This window comes from Littorina saxatilis, linkage group LG3, assembly GCF_037325665.1.
Source record: "Littorina saxatilis isolate snail1 linkage group LG3, US_GU_Lsax_2.0, whole genome shotgun sequence".
Taxonomy (NCBI): Eukaryota; Metazoa; Mollusca; class Gastropoda; order Littorinimorpha; family Littorinidae; genus Littorina; species Littorina saxatilis.
In genome coordinates, this window is record NC_090247.1 from 38,938,705 (window position 1) to 38,956,054 (window position 17,350).

The 17,350-nt window shown below is 41.3% G+C and overlaps 2 protein-coding genes across 4 annotated transcripts in view; one reads left to right on the top strand and one right to left on the bottom strand.

Moving 5' to 3' along the window:
* Positions 1-47: 47 nt before the first annotated feature.
* LOC138962325 (importin subunit alpha-1-like) lies at positions 48-11,707 on the bottom strand. The gene is made up of 11 exons (XM_070334099.1): positions 11,582-11,707; positions 11,275-11,435; positions 10,264-10,404; positions 9,894-10,072; positions 9,329-9,501; positions 8,412-8,494; positions 7,901-8,111; positions 4,375-4,661; positions 2,555-2,737; positions 1,090-1,239; positions 48-624 (listed from the first exon to the last, which is right to left on the bottom strand). Exons 2-11 carry the CDS (start codon positions 11,332-11,334, stop codon positions 529-531), a joined length of 1,563 nt encoding a protein of 520 aa, XP_070190200.1. The 5' UTR covers positions 11,335-11,435; positions 11,582-11,707; the 3' UTR covers positions 48-528.
* A 231-nt stretch (positions 11,708-11,938) lies between these two features.
* The window catches only part of LOC138962329 (centrosomal protein 43-like), a 43,884-nt gene continuing 38,472 nt past the window's right edge, over positions 11,939-17,350 (top strand). For all 3 annotated transcript variants that reach the window (XM_070334104.1, XM_070334105.1, XM_070334106.1), the window contains exons 1-5: positions 11,939-12,023; positions 12,991-13,044; positions 14,112-14,166; positions 14,535-14,623; positions 16,841-17,014. In XM_070334104.1, coding sequence (XP_070190205.1) covers positions 11,943-12,023; positions 12,991-13,044; positions 14,112-14,166; positions 14,535-14,623; positions 16,841-17,014 — 453 coding nt within the window. In that variant the 5' untranslated portion in view covers positions 11,939-11,942. The remainder of the gene's footprint in view (positions 12,024-12,990; positions 13,045-14,111; positions 14,167-14,534; positions 14,624-16,840; positions 17,015-17,350) is intronic.

Consider the following 17,350-nt stretch of genomic DNA (forward strand, 5'->3'; position numbering starts at 1 on the left):
GAAATTATTCGTTTGATGTCCATTGAAACAAGGAAAAAGATACAAAGTAACCATTGAACAAGTTTATTCAATATTCCAAGACATAAAACGACTCATAAGACATTTTCAAAACAATCAGGAAACGTGTGCACAAATTCCTGTAGTTTGAACCTACTTCTCAGGAGCAGAAATGGAAATGCAAATCAGCATAGAAAGTAAAGAAGTAAAAATTAGATTAAATGGAGAAGAGAAGACAAGGAAAATTAGGAGACAAAATTCAGTGACATCGTATAATTCTGTATGAAATGTGTGAGCAATGTGTCTGTGACCAGCAGAATGTAAATCAATGTGAATGCTGTGAAAGGTCCCAAAGTAAACACTTGTGACAATCAAAAAAGGTTCCTGTACAACAAAAAGTGGCAAGCACCAAATCACAGATTGAGTTCATCCCTCCTTGAGCTCGATGTGAAGTCCCAGCTCTTGAGCATGAAGGGATGATGAGTCCAGTGGTCCATGAGCACGAGTCGGCACTGTGGCAGGAGAAGCAGCTCAAAACTCAAAACCACCTGATGGGATGTTCTGTGGCTCGTTGAACTGGAAGGTGTTGTTCTCACTAACAGTGGGAACCATTTCACCGACTTCATCCTGAAATTGGAACAAGGATTGAGTAAATAAACATCGAACGAGCTCAGGTTAGGCTTGATGTGTCGGCTATTCTTCCTTACACACAAGCAAGGCTCAATAAAGTCTGGCTGCATCATACATAATGCAGTCCCCCCCTCTGGAAAACAATGAAGACGAAGGGAAAAAACGGTTGTATTTTCAGTCACAGTAACCAAAAAAACGGTTGTATTTTCAGTCACAGTAACCAACACAATGTGGAGAAAAAAATAGAAATATCATGATTATCTTACAGTAAGTACTAAGTTGTGCCAATTGATGAAATTTCAGCATATTGCTCTTCACAAATCAGACATTGTCAAGAGATGAAATTATTCAAGAACCTGCACTCCATAAATTAGTAATAATAATACTTGAAACTGTCTCAAAAACAATCTTTGGAGCTTTGAAAATGATGCTAGAAAAATAACATTGCTTTGGGATACTCACCTCAGCACCAAAGAAATCATCGATGATCTTCTGGGCGACATTGTAGACCTGCTGATTCTCGTGCTCCTGGAGCTGCTCAATTTTGTCCACAGTCCCCATTTCTTCTAGGTGCTGGCACAGGGCATCCAGCTGTCCCTGGCTCCTGGCCATCTGTTAGACAAAGAGCAATATCATGAAAGTATTGAAAAACAGCAAAAAAGCATGCTCCTTTGTAAACTTTTGAAAGTGTTGCAAAACGATGCAACCTGGTACAGGAATTATTTGTGGTTCTTTGAAAATGGTTTGTTTGTTTGTTTATTTGTTGCTTAACGTCCAGCCGACTACGCAGAGCCATATCAGGACGAGGAAGGGGGGATGAAGGGGGCCACTTGTCAAGCGATTCCTGTTTACAAATGCACTAATCCATTACTTGTGTCCCAGCAGGCTTTAGTAAAACTAAATTAATACCTACTGGAAGATTACCAGTTTCCAGTATGTTAAAATAGGCTTAACCTATCTACTGCTGGACTTACATCAGAACACTAACAGATTAAACTATACATGAATCGCGAGACAAGCGGCAAGAGAAAAGATTTTTGGAAAAAATACAGGTGAATGAGCAAGAAGGCAGAAAAAGGAAAAGAATTCATGAAGAAAAAGAGAGCATGACAGAAAAGAGGAACCAAAAATCTACCTAACAGCAAACTAGAAAGCTCCTGCGGTTCCAAAAACAGGAGGGGCCTTTAATTTCATAACCGCAGTGCCCCACTGCGGGATTTGAAAATGGTGTATATTGGCTAAGATGGGTAAATTTAAGAACTTCTAATCCATATCCCACCAGAGTGCCCAATACAGCCTGCTCGAGCTCCCATACGCACCCGCTATTTTATTTAGGTGAGCTTATATAGCGCGAACCACAATTAACTGTGCTCTCCGCGCTTTACATACTAATTTCTGCCGTGTGAAATGGAATTTTTTACAGACAGTATATAACGCATTCACATCGACCAGCAAACCTCAAGCCTGTTAGGCGAAACTTTACTTTTCACGGCCTTTATTCCAAGTCACACGGGTATTTTGATGGACATTTTTATCTATGCCTATACAATTTTGCCAGGAAAGACCCTTTTGTCAATCGTGGTATCTTTAACGTGCACACCCAATATAGTGCGCACGAAGGGACCTCGGTTTTTCGTCTCATCCGAAAGACTAGCACTTGAACCCACCACCTAGGTTAGGAAAGGGGGGAGAAAATAGTGGCCTGACCCAGAGTCAAACACGCAACCTCTCGATACCTATGACACATATCTGTTCACATTGCTACTGGCTTCCAGTAGTTACTTTGCTACAGTATTTTCAACTTTGAAGTTGGAGTTACTTTCCATGCTATTGGGGAAAATGGGTTTAAAATGCTGACCCTTCCCGTAAAGTTTTTCTTATATCTAGCACGTATTGAACACAAAACAGAGTGAAAAGGTGTACTTACAGCCAAGATGTTGGAGAGAGCGTCGAGAATGACCAGCACAATCTTGGCGTCCTTAGCGCTGAGCAGCGCACAGAGCGGCGCCAGACAGTTGTGCTCCAGGCAGTAGCCCACCTGCTGCACACTGCCACCCGACGTCAGGTTGGTGATGGCCCAAACTGCTTCCTTCTGACTCTTGAAATCTCCCTGGAAAAGTGAGTAGCATTTTAAGAGGGTGTCAACTGTGATATCTTTCAGCAAACTAGGTCGTCAAACCACAGAAGGTAGCTTCCACTGCTACATGACCGACAGTCTTTCACACTACTTCTCTGCTGTGCAAATTCAATTAAGCACTGTGGTAAACTTCTCAGAGCTTAGTTAAAGGCACAGTAAGCCTCCCGTAAACCATCACAGATACGGTCAGGCTTTTACACACAGTACAAACACCCTTTCATTTAAACACTCACCGATTGAGAACATCCTAGCTGCCCTCCGTAAAGAGCGAACAATTTTCAAAGAATTTATTTTTGCGTGGTTTATCTTACCCCTGAGCCATTGTGAACCCGTGTGATCCAGTTTCCCTTTTTCACAATGTAGTCGTCAGTTAGCCTTATTTAAATGCGACTCGATGTGAGCTTATTTACAATAGCACGTTTTTATGCACGAAACAAACGGCTGTGGTTCACAAGAACTCTAGCGATGGCTTTTGACTGTTGAGAGGAACGGCGATATCCACTGACTGATAAACCGTCGTCTGCTAAGACCATTGCGTGACCCTGCTTCCGGGCTTTTCTTTTTTCAAACTTTCACAACTTCGAATTGCACTGATCTTGTCTTGATGAAAAAAGAATTCTTTTATGATTAAAGAATGTTTGTGTAACGAGCTAGATTTTAAAAGTTAGGTCTAGCGCAAAAACGCACCACGGTACAAAAACATTCTGATAATCATCGATCCACGGCTGTCGCCAGTTTAAGGGAAGTAACTCATTTTTGACCTGAGTTCAGGATGGGTCCAAAAAGTGTTCGAGACAATCTGCAAAATTAATTCTTTAAAAATTGCTCGCTCTTTACGTAGGGCACCTAGGATGTTCCCGTTTGGTGAGCGTTCAAATGGAAGGGTGTTTGTACTGTGTGTAAAAGCCTGACAGTATCTGTGATGGTTTACGGGAGGCTTACTGTCCGGGCGCGATTTCCGGGATATTCATAACAGCCGTCCAGCACCAAAACGAGGCGTCATTGTTCTTCAGGGCCAAGTCCACGAAAACAAATTCTTTGAAAATTTCTCACGCTCGACAGCAGCCAGGATGTTCCCGTTCGGTGAGCGTTTAAATGGAAGTATGCTTGTACTGTATGTAGACGCTCGGAGAGCTCTGTGATGGTTTACGGGAGGCTTACTGTGCCTTTAAGCACAGTTTTTGTATTGGGACATGTGGCTAAGAAAACCCATTAGAAAATGCTTCAGGGCCACCAGTACTATTGCAACTCTACCATGGTTCAAACTTGTTCTTTTTACAACTAGGCCAACAACAAAAAATAGTCTGTTTACGGTATCCCGACCGACCCTATTCTTTTTTTTGGCATTTGGGGAAGGAAGAAAAAGTCTTTTTTGGCAAATAACTTTTTTTGGAGAAAAAAAAATATAAAAAAAAAATAAAAAAATCCCGACCTACGGACCCTATTTTTTTTGGCCCATGTTACCATAAACAGATTTTGTTTTTGTTTTTGCCCTATCTTAAAAAAATTAAAATTTAAGAACAAGCATCTTCAGTTTTTGTCAAAAATCACAGGTCATCTTCCACTGAATTCACAGACACCTGATAAACAAATGAGAAAAATCAGCTCACCCTGCACATGAGATCGACCAGGTAAGGCACCAGGCCAGCATCCACCACAGCCTGGATCTGCGTTCTGTTTCCAGCAGTGATGTTCGAGATGGTCCACGCCGCCTCCTTCTGCAGGCTGGACTTGGGGTGGGTCAGCAGGCAGGGGAACACTTGCATCAGGCCTGTGTCCAGCACCGTCTGTGTCTGTGTGTCGTCGCCCGTCACGATGTTGCCGATGGCCCTCAGGGCCGGGGTCAGCACGGAAGGCTCATTGCTACCCAGCAGCTCAACCAGGCGTGGCGCTACACCTGTAGAGAAGTCATGCAGACATTTAGCATGCTGCCTCATTTAAAAATAAAAACACTGGCATGCAACGCATAAAGCATCCCAAAAATAGAAGTATGAAAGTCTGAACCACAGATCAAAAAGAAGTCACAAAGTCATATCATAAGTTATTGGACAGTAGGTAACCCACGACCACAGAATAAGAAAACCAAAAAGTACTGTTGTATTAGTGTACTCAGCAATATGTTCTGCTCCTTACACAGCGTTTAACACTACCCATGTCTAGCAACAATTGATGACAAGAAGGGCAAAGCCCATACGACTCACATGCTTGATCTTGACCTTTACATGACCTTGACCTTCAGGGTCAAGGTCAAATAACTAAACCTAGCAATGACATACACTAAGAACTGCTTTACACATTTTCCCTACCAAAATACATGTGACCTTGACCCAAGGTCAAGGTCATCCAAGGTCATGCAACACAAAGCTGTTAATTCAAGACATAGGAAGTACAATGGTGCTTATTGGCTCTTTCTACCATGAGATATGCATATGGTCACTTTTAGTGGTTCACTACCTTATTTTGGTCACATTTCATAAGGGTCAAAGTGACCTTGATCATATGTGACCAAATGTGTCTCATGATGAAAGCATAACATGTGCCCCACATAATTTTTAAGTTCCATAGTTCAGGGTCAAGGTCACTTCAAAATATGTATACAATCCAACTTTGAAGAGCTCCTGTGACCTTGACCTTGAAGCAAGGTAAACCAAACTGGTATCAAAAGATGGGGCTTACTTTGCCCTATATATCATATATAGGTGAGGTATTGAATCTCAAAAACTTCAGAGAAAATGTGAAAAATGTGAAAAATAGCTGTTTTTTTAGACAACATTTATGGCCCCTGCGACCTTGACCTTGAAGCAAGGTCAAGATGCTATGTATATTTTTTGGGGCCTTGTCATCATACACCATCTTGCCAAATTTGGTACTGATAGACTGAATAGTGTCCAAGAAATATCCAACGTTAAAGTTTTCCGGACGGACGGACGTCCGGACGACTCGGGTGAGTACATAGACTCACTTTTGCTTCGCATGTGAGTCAAAAAGGAGCTACCCAGTGTCTGCTCAGTCAAAATTGGCTTGATGAATGCAAAGGTTATCATCATTTTTCGATATGCAGGGGAAAATTTGTCATCACTGCAGATACAAACATTTACCTAGCAAATGCCAACAATTGCTGCAAAGACGCTAGGCTAGCAAAGTAATGAAACAGTAAACAGGACCCTTTTTTCTGTTCATAACCTTTGTACATTTAGCCCCTTTCAGTGTTGTTCCCAGCCTAAGAAGACAATAGGTCATTTGGACCTCCCTAAAAAAACACCAATAAGTCCAAATGTCCTGACTAAAAACAAGTCGCGTAAGGCGAAAATACAATATTTAGTCAAGTAGCTGTCGAACTCACAGAATGAAACTGAACGCAACGCAACGCAGCAAGACCGTATACTCGTAGCATCGTCACTCCACCGCCCGTGGCAAAGGCAGTGCACGTGGAATGGACAAGAAGAGCGGGGTATTCGTTGCGCTGAGAAGGATAGCACGCTTTTCTGTACCTCTCTTCGTTTTAACTTTCTGAGCGTGTTTTTAATCCAAACATATCATATCTATATATTTTTGGAATCAGGAACCGACAAGGAATAAGATGAAAGTGTTTTTAAATTGATTTCGGGGAAAAAAATTTGATAATAATTTTTATATATTTAATTTTCAGAGCTTGTTTTTAATCCGAATATAACATATTTATATGTTTTTGGAATCGGCAAGTGATGGAGAATAAGATAAACGTAAATTTGGATCGTTTTATAAATTTTTATTTTTTTTTACAATTTTCAGATTTTTAATGACCAAAGTCATTAATTAATTTTTAAGCCACCAAGCTGAAATGCAATACCGAACCCCGGGCTTCGTCGAAGAGTACTTGACGAAAATTTCAACCAATTTGGTTGAAAAATGAGGGCGTGACAGTGCCGCCTCAACTTTCACGAAAAGCCGGATATGACGTCATCAAAGACATTTATCAAAAAAATGAAAAAAACGTTCGGGGATTTCATACCCAGGAACTCTCATGTCAAATTTCATAAAGATCGGTCCAGTAGTTTAGTCTGAATCGCTCTACACACACACACAGACAGACAGACGCACATACACCATACCCTCGTTTCGATTCCCCCTCGATGTTAAAATATTTAGTCAAAACTTGACTAAATATAAAAACCCAATAGGTCCAAATTGTACCCTTTGATACATGCAATGCAAAATAACTTCAGTCCGGAGTTAAATCTATCTTTTTACGCAAAAATGACAATAAAGCCATTGAACAATGTTAACACTATTATCAGATTCTCACAGAAATTAGTGTATGGCGCTCATTTGCTGATTTTTGGCAGTACACATTAAATGTAATATATAAACTTAAATTTTTTTTTTTTTACAACTTTGTTGCAACTTTTATTGGGCAACATTTTCAGGCTATTCGCGTTTTTCCCTATCCTTATTCTGAACCTGTTTCAAGTCCTTTGGCATTGCTTTGATGTTGCTTCCTAGTTTTAATTTTTCATAAACTTTGCGAGGAGAAAGAGCCTGACATTCCTGGCCTACCCTTTCCAATACAGTGCCCGGTGTGCGAATGTAGGGATCATGCCTGATCTTCGCATTACCATGCCGTAGTATTATATTGATGAACTTTCCGCGGTTTGCGCCGTTTTCGGTAAATAGGTACACCGGCTGGATCGGGTATTTCCGTAAACGCAGCCTCGAGTGTCAATGACAAACTCAGACTCGGTACCGAGTGCATTTTCACTCGTAGTCGTAGCGAACATGAGCATTTCGATCGGGGTTTGTTTTCCGACTTTGCAACTCCCATTCATTGCAGACCTTGTCCGCCTTGTACGAATATGTATCGGTCAGTTGACCACCAAAACGTAAAAACTATCGGTCCATCGACCGGACAAGGCTAGGTCCAATGCGTCAAATCAGAAAGGAATGCGTCAGAGACCGAAGACCGAGGCCTGGCAACAACACTGCCCTTTTTAAGACACCCTCCTTTTTAAGACATAATATTTTCCTTTTTTTTTTAAGAACCCACCACCGTAACAGCAAATACGAAATAATCGTACGAGACTTGCTACTTCCTTCCCAATGCTACACAAATCAAAAACTGGCAGCAACAAACTTGAAACACTCCACTGTAACACCAACCTGAATCGATCACAGCCTGAATTTTTTCGTTGGTGCCGTCCGTGAGGTAAGAGAGCGCCCAACAGGTGTCAGCCAGCACTTCACGATCATTGTGGTTGAGAAGAGAACGCAGAGTGGGCAGGCAACTGCTAACCACCTCAAACTTCGGGGGAGGGTCCTTGTTGCGACACAGGTTGGAGATGGTCCATGTCACATTGCGCATGAAGCCAGCCTAGCCAAAACCAACAAGAACCAATGTGAGACAAAAATCAATTTAATGATGTTCACACATATCCAACATGGAAATAATGCCTACATAATATAGAAATTAATGCAAAGAAATCGCACACAAACAATAACACAAACCACGGTTGATGATGACTGGCCACTCATGGCATGTGCAAAAGGGGCGACAAATGTTACAGAAATCAGATAATTCATCATACAATATGTATACAAATGCCTGGAAAATGACAAACCCAATGCATGGGTCAGTCAGAGTGTTAAAGCCGAGTGTGACTAAAATACTCACAGGGACATCGGATGATGCCAGCTGCAGCAGGGGCTGCAAGATGCCAGTTTCAGTCACATAATCTCTGAGGGCAGGACCATCACCTGAAAGACAACGCAAACGTATAAAACAATTGAATATAAATTGATGCCTATGTAGCAGAGTGTTGGAACAACAATGACCTTTGGAGGCAAAACCCAGTCTAACAGGATTAAGAATTGTAGAGCTAATTTCTTAGCCCCATACAAGACTGCAGCAACCAGACCCTATCACAAACATAACTCTACGATGCACAGGTGCAGGAATGGCTAAACCATCCGCCCGGTCACCAGGGGCGAGTAAAAATTCCGCCGGGCTAGTAGAAACCGCCTGGCAACTCGCCCGGCTGGCCAATGAAAATTCTGGTCAAATGCGACCTTTTTGGTTGTAATATAGAGTTTTAAAGCCATACATACAAACACTGAAGATCAACTGTGATATGTTCAGGCCAGCGAAATTTCTGCCGGACTAGTGACTTTCTTTGAGTTACTCGCCCGGTTGGCGAGTTAAAATTTTGAGATTAAGCAGGTGTGAGCAACGTTTATGAATTGTCGAGATATAAATAGCTTGCGCTCTCAACAGCCGAGCCTGCTGTGAAGGGTGAAGCAGAAGTCTCCCTGTCACAAATATCTGCTTTCAAATCAACCCTGCTTAGGTAATTTATATAGCTCCTTTTTATCCTTCAACTTTAAGAGTGCAATCTTTCAGACAAGAGTTGCTGACATCAAAGAGATCAGACATATGCTTGTCTGTAGTGATCATCATGAAGAACACAGGCAAACTACAGTCAGATATATATAAGCATAGATGGTAACGCAGAAACAGATGTGCTACTCAATATGCCCCCCCCCCTCCCCCCAACAACTGAAAGACAAAAACATTCAATCTTCACGCCTTACCAGCAATGTTTCCGAGAGCCCACACAGCCTGTTCGCTGACAGCCAAGTCTTTGGAGCTAAGAAGCTGAATAAAATGCGGCACGGCCCCGGCCTTCACAACAGCCTTGGTCTGGTTGCTAGTGCCTGATGCGATGTTTGTCAGTGCCCATGCAGCCTCAAATTGATGCTCATTACTGAAAATTTCACAAAAAATACAAGTGACTACAAATTCACATACCTAGCCTGATCAATATGATAAAATACTCTTTACGTTGCAATAAACATAGCGAGTACATTAAATTTTGTGCTTATGGCTGGAGTTACCTCCAAACTACAAGTTACAACTTATCCTCCAGACGCGGGACCAGTCCAAAGTGGGACAGAGAGAAAATAAGCTGTAAATGAGTATCATTTATCTCCAGTCCAGCAGGACCACCAACATTGAAAGAAATTAAACTAAATTTAAGTCAAAAATCTTAATTCATAATACAAAAGCAGCAGTGTGGAAAATAGCAGTAGCAGAACAGTCCGTTAAAAACAAATGCACATAAAGAGGGAAAGGAAGGCCAAGCAGCCCTGTACACACCTTTGTGCATTTTGCAAAAAGAAGACCAGTCTGGGGATCACACCAGCTGTAATGACATCATCTATTGGAGGGTTGCGTTCTCTGGAGAGCATCTTGCGACAAGTCTGTGTAGCTTCATACTGTGTCTTGGGGTCTTCACTTTGGATGCCAGCCACAATGTTTTGAATGAGCAAAGTATTCTGAAAGTGGACAAAGGGTATTATTAGGTCACCAAATAACCAAGTTCTACGACAATATATTCACTTCATAACTCCTGAAATACCACATTCAGGTTTTTTTCTTCTTTTTCTTTTGAAAGAAACTGTAGCACCTTAGGAATTAAATTATTACTTCAAAGAAACATTGCCACCATCGACTCCTTGAGCATTACCTTGCTGAGGTCTTGAACAGGACTTGTAGGGGCATCTTCTTCAGTGTCGGACAACACTACATTCCTCCTTTTCAGAAGACTCTCTTCTTTCTTTGCCTTTCTCAGCTCAACGGAAGTCTCATTCCTCCTTCTCCGCATTTCCTGCAAATAAAAGGTGCAAACTAAAAGCTGCATCTCAACAACGTGAATTTTAGGACTAATTGACCTGAAGACTGCTGTTGTTACTCAACAGAATTCCACGCTATCAGTATTAACTCGCAAAAGAAATCACAAAGCCAATAAATCGTCGCTGTAATTCACAAATCTAGTATCTCAATATTTGCTGTTTTGGGAAAAACAAAACAAACCTTTTGAAAAATCAGCTTCAAATATAACTTCCAATTCAGGGGTTAATATTTTGTTTGTAAAACGGTGCAATACCATTCTTAATGTGTGTTAATGTCCGTTATTTACCGTATTTAGTTATTAATGATATTCTATACAACTGAGAAAATATTGATATATTATAAAGGAGCTTTTTATCCAATGGAGTCATCCAGAATTGGTATATGAGGCTTTGTCCCTTTCGTCTGCATGGCTGAAGCATGTACTTTTGACAACCAGCATTCCACGTGACACTTAAAAATCGCTCAGAGTCAGACCCTCTCAGTCTCAGTTAAATAACTTAAACAAAATCTAGAGCCGAACAACTAACATTGACAAGACCCCATCCCCTTTCACAACTTCAAGATTACATTAAAAAATTTCTAATACTAACAGTTCTAAAATATCTCCTGGGCAAGATAACAAAATTACTATTAAAAAGATTTGTTGATTTTGAGGAATGAAGAAATAAAAGTATAACACTAACAGTATGCAACCACAGAATAGAACTTAAGCAAGGCCTAAGCGACAATGTCGGTCCCCAAACTACTATTACAAACCCGGTGTGCATCTGTGTGTGAGAGAGAGGGAGAGAGGGAGAGAGAGAGAGAGAGAGAGATGTGAAGAGACAGTGCTGCCATTGCTTACATCAGCATCTCTGCCTTTGTTCTTGTAAGTCTTGAGGCGGTCATCTTGGAGGAGAGGCATCGTTGAGAGCTTAGTGGAACGTGGTGCAAGATGTCTGTTTTTGAACGTCAGGCTTGGTTAGGATCCGACACAATGGCACTGTGGAACTTCGTGTAGATGTCCTGTTTCAAAATAGAACACGAGCGTAAAACATCATAGCACTAAAACCGTCTGATTTCAGGAGAAAACGAATCGCAATAGAATGAAAAAGCTCGGAAACAGAACGTAACGTATCAAAAGTAAATGCGACGTGGCTTTCTTTTCTCACCTTTGAAGCTTTCAAGTTCACAAGATTTCGAAGCGTAAAATGTTTCGATTGCCTTCGTCACGGAGCTCGTGCATGCCGAATGCGAACCAAGCGTGCCGCGTTTGCAAGTGTTCCAGGAAGATAAGAAATTTGATTGGTCGAACTGGGACTTCGCAGATTTGATTGGTCATTCCTATGGGTGCAAACAACAAACATTTATCAGTACAAAATACATTAAAGTATATTTTTAATTTATAACGCATAACTCAGCCGATACAACAAAACAATCAAGAGGTATGCAATGAAATTAATCGTTTTTTGTACACATTTTTACACAAAGGGTATTGCGCATGCGCATTCTAATTGTTTTGCCTAGTTCAAGATGTCGGCGGACGAAGATACCGAACTCAGGGATTTGGTTGCCCAAACCCTTGAAGCAAATGGAACGCTTGGAAAACTGCGTGTATGTGTTTGCCGTCTATTTATATAACAAGCACGAATTGTATCACGCCTGCCTTACAGCACCATATTTCAGTTGAACTTTTACAGAGAAAAACACTGGCACATCTAGTGGGTTGGGCATTTGGACAGAACAAAAGTGGAAACATGTGCACACTTGCCAAGTTCTTTGACATTATCCTTATCATGGTTATTCCACAAATGTGTGTCAAACGCATCGGCTGATCGCTTATGTCGATGGCTTATCATTATTCGATCGACGCAATATTAGTGTACCCAAAATGTTCTGTCACCGTCAGTAAAAGTTGAGAACCTCAAGTTTCAACAATTATGGGTTGACCATCAGTGTTTCCCCCCAATGTAAACTGACCATCCAAAATGCGTATTCCTTATTCTTCAAAATTATTTGAGCCAGTCTGTGAAACGTTAGATTGATTTCGTAAAGCAAGTATGATCAAGTAGATGTGCTCGCGAAAATGTCTCTAAACAATAGATACTGCCATTAGTCATTTTGTCAAATTAGTGCACCTCATTAACACTAACAGCATGGGGGTTAGTAGCATTTTACACAACTGGTCAGTGGGGGTATTGCAGGTACACTTAAGTACTTCAATTTTGCTTGAATTACAGTTCCTTGGTGGTACTTTTGCAATTGATGTGCAGCACATTAGGATATCTTGCAAGCTGTTATTAGTGTAAAACATACAGGCCATGCCCATGGATCCTCTGAAAAAAGGAACAGAAATGTGACAGAAATGTGATTTTTAATTATTTTCATTTTATCACTGGTTTGCCTTTACATCAGCTAGGAAGTAAGCTGGATTGAGCAACTCCTGGAAATATGTACTAAGTACTACAATTGTCTGTGCACAATTATTCAGTGAATGCTTGCTTTTAATTGATGAAGTACTGATCGACAGTCATTTATAAAATTTAGTGGTAACATTTTCTTATTTTCTTTTTGTGGTCAGGCACAGCTACGGGCCAGTGTGTTTCTTGCCTTAGAAGAACAAGAATCAGTACAAGTAAGTGTTGTTACAACTGCTTCAGTATTTTTTTTTTTATGTGGTTGAATGTGACGTGACTGACATTTCTGATTTTGCTGCATTGTGTTTAAAATTAATTAAGATTAAAAGCACAGTAAGCCTCCCGTAAACCATCACAGATACTGTCAGGCTTTTACACACAGTACAAACACCCTTCCATTTGAACGCTCACCAAACGGGAACATCCGAGGTGCCCTACGTAAAGAGCGAGCAATTTTCAAAGAATTAATTTTGCTGAGAGAGTGTCAGAGACAATCAGACTGTGGTGCGTTTTGGCGCTAGACCTAACTTTTAAAATCTAAATAATAAATTGACAGCTTCTAACACAAACATTCTTAAATCATAAAAGAATTATTTTTTCATCAAGACAAGATCAGTACAATTCGAAGTTTTGAAAGTTTGAAAACAGAAAAGCCCGGAAGCAGGGTCACGCAAGGTCGTGGTTCTCGTAGCAGACGACGGTTTATACCTATCGCCAGTTCCTCTAAACAGTCAAAAGCCATCGCTAGAGTTCTTGTGAACCACAGCCGTTTGTTTCGTGCATAGTCAGAGGTACTTAATAACGTGCTATTGCAGATAATCTCACAGCGAGTCGCATTCAAATTACTAACTGACGACTACATTGTGAAAAAGGGAAACTTGATCACACGGGTTCACGATGGCTCCGGGGTAAGATAAACCACGCAAAAATAAATTCTTTGAAAATTGCTCGCTCTTTACGGAGGGCACCTAGGATGTTCCCATTTGGTGAGCGTTTAAATGGAAGGGTGCTTGTACTGTGTGTAAAAGCCTGACAGTATCTGTGATGGTTTACGGGAGGCTTACTGTGCCTTTAATTTCTCAAGATTTTTTCAATGTTTCATCTGGATGCTTTTGTATGGTTAACACAAATTTTTTTAAAATTATATGATAGTACTAGTAGCACTTGCAAACTCTCCCTCTCCCCACCCCTTATTAATATTACTCCTCGTCCTTCTGCTTGATTGTTGGTGTCATTAACAGGCTGTCTTTACATTTTTTTTTCTCTGTGTGTTGATTCATTACAGAACAGGACGCCTTTTTTAAACAAGGAGCTAAAAAGTTTCCTGTCAACAGAAGATGGTTTGTATGATTTATATAATTTATATCTGCGACTGGTTCCATTGATGTCCGGGTGTATTAATTGAGAAAAAGAATAAATGTTTTTAGGATTGATAATGTTTTCATTTGTTAATATTAACTTACAGGCCTACTTTAGTTTTCATTTCCTAGAAATGGCAACAGGGGAAATGTTGAATGAAAATGAAAGTAGATCTAAAAGTAAAACAATGATGTCAATTCCTGAAGTCTTCAAAAAAGAAAATAGAAATATTTGGAGCTTCTTCAACTGTTAAGCTGATAGTCTTGTGGCGATTTGGTCATCACCAACAAATTCATAATTTTAATGACCCCGTGGTGACAATGATTAATTGTATTTTTTTTGTTTACAGGGCACTTGGTTACCAGCCTTGTTCGTGAGTTCCTGGAATTTTTCCACCTGGAGTTTACCTTGGCTGTCTTTAATCCAGAAACTGGCCTGGTGAGTTAATTCAAGGGTTAATATTGTTATTTTAGACATTATTTTGATAAATGTTGACAAATGTCATGCTCATGAAATACATGTAGTTCTCTCAGGCTAAGGATAATATTGTTGGTGCTATGATCAAAAGGCAATAACATGGTTCAGTAAGTAATGGATAACAGAGTTCTAATGGTCAGGGTAAGCTGTGCTTTTCGGTTAATGTTTTTAAACATACAGACAAGTTCTGACTGTGGAGGTGCACCCCCCGCGGGTTAGGGGGAGTCCCATAGTGGTTGGGACGAGAAAGAATTTACCTGATGCTCCCCAGCATGTCGTAAGAGGCGACTAACGGATTCTGTTTCTCCTTTTACCCTTGTTAAGTGTTTCTTGTATAGAATATACAGCAGTCCCTGCAATGTACGGCCCCCGGCGTGAGCGGACACCTGACATGTACGGACACATTTGCTCGGCACGGAGTGTTTTCCTTCTATATTTGCCCCCCCTTAAACGGACACCTGCAAAACGTGGACGCGGACACTCATTTTCGGTCCCAACAGCAGGTCATACCTCCAATGTACGGACAGACCATCGTCAAATTTTCACCACAACAAAATCGATAACAGAGCAGTCCGGCTCTTGGTACAAAGATCACGGCCGCAATGGCGTGATGACAGTCACTGATAACTTGAGTGCACGTGTACCCATCAGTAGGGGGGGTAGAAACTGCACTGAGCTCTTTATTCTTGTCTGTTGGACGTAAACAACAGAAACCACAGTCGATGAAGGTCCTGAGCGAAAGAGAGTGAAAAACCGGCCACAGTTCTCAGCATCGTGTGTCTGTGTGTAACCTCTTTCATTGACAAGATACTCCGTTTCCCCTCAGCCTTGACCAGTGAGTCGGTTGCCTAATTTATGAACCCTTCAGTTGTCTTGCTTTGTCAAAAGTTACGACACAGTCAACTGGTTTTGCTCTGAGTGAACAGTGCAGCTGGCCTCAGCCCCCAACAGTACATGGCTGGAGGGAGTGAGAGAGAGGGAGGGGGGGTGGAGGGGTAGCTGGCTAAACTCTGTGGGTGTCCGGTGTCACTGCATGTCAGCAGGAAGAGCATTGGAGAGAAATAGAGAGGTGTACTCTTCCACACAATTTTCAAGCATCAGTTGTCACCGCTTGGGGAAGGCATTAGTGACGGAGAGTGGGAGCTGTGTTATGTACAGTGTATTTCCGACTGAAGAGTGAAAAGTCACTGCCATGCAGTCAATAAAGCCAGACAAGAAAAAAATAAATTACATGATTATGACATGGTCATGCAGCTCTATCTGCTGCTATTTATTCAAACTGGTTTTCAAGCTTATTCTTGCAAAGCATCTGCACACCTCCTCTGTGCTGTGTTTGTGTGGCTGCTTTCGTATGTCAGTGCATGGTGAGTGTGTTCACTACCTTGAGGATTTATTTTATCTCTTCTTTTCAACACTTTTCATACAAATCCTTTTAACAGAACGTTTAAAGAAGTATTAGGAGTTTATTGTTATTGTTTAGTAGCCACAAGAAGTGATTAGCATAGACTCAATCCTGTTGTTTGTGTTTCTCTGTGTGAGTGTATGGGGGAGGGGGTGGTGTGGTCACCCCTCCCGTGACCGGACACCTGCAATGTACGGACAGTTTTGCTGTGGCCCAAGGGTGTCCGTTCATGAGCGGGACTGCTGTAAAGATTTTAGTCAAGCAGTATGTAAGAAATGTTAAGTTCTTTGTACTGGAAACTTGCATTCTCCCAGTAAGGTAATATATTGTACTTCGTTGCAAGCCCCTGGAGCAATTTTTTGATTAGTGCTTTTGTGAACAAGAAACAATTGACAAGTGGCTCTATCCCATCTCCCCCCTTCCCCCGTCGCGATATAACCTTCGTGGTTGAAAACGACGTAAAACACCAAATAAAGAAAGATGTGGAGGTGCATTTTTACATTTTCAAAAGTAATTTTTAAAGCAGCATAAACTTGATTGACTTGGAAAAAAGCTTGGCGTTTTGGCGGCTACTGACACCAAACACCATCCATGTGATTGTACTGAGACAAGATGTCATAAACAAGGGCCTAACCCTAGAGCAACACTAGGGAACCTTAATTAAGAAGGCCCTTTAGCTGTGTCTTTTTCTATGATAGTGTATGTTTGAAATTATACGAAGTGCAGAATGGGCAAGCAGTTTTGAGTATGACTTGCATGCAGTTTCTTTTACACAGTCGGAGGAGCCGGAGAGCCGAAGTGCCCTGGCAGGACAGCTGAACCTGCCACAAGGGCCGAGCGGTGGAGAGACCCCGCTGTTGTTAGAGGTGCTACGCAGTTGTCGCAGTGGAGGTTCGAGTCCGTCGCATCCCTCGGCCGCCAGCAACAGCAGCTCAACAGCCACCAGAAATGTAAGCTTGCTCTTTGTGTGCATCAATCACAGGAACAAGGAATGCCTGCACTGTTTTGGTTTCTGTTCTTTTCTGTCCAAAGTCATCCATTGGCTCTAGTATGACAATATTAAGTAATACATTCTATGAAAAGTAAATTACGCTGATACGCTGTACAAGTAACTGTTCAGACAAGGCCCTTAGTGCCACCACATGCTTGCTGACTATTCCTAGCTCTAAAAAAATGAAGAAATAGTTAATCGATTGCAAGGTACTGTCAACAGCTTCTATACCAAACTCAGTGCATCTTGTCTTGATCTTACTATGAAGATGGAAATAGGTATTGATTTCTGTGGT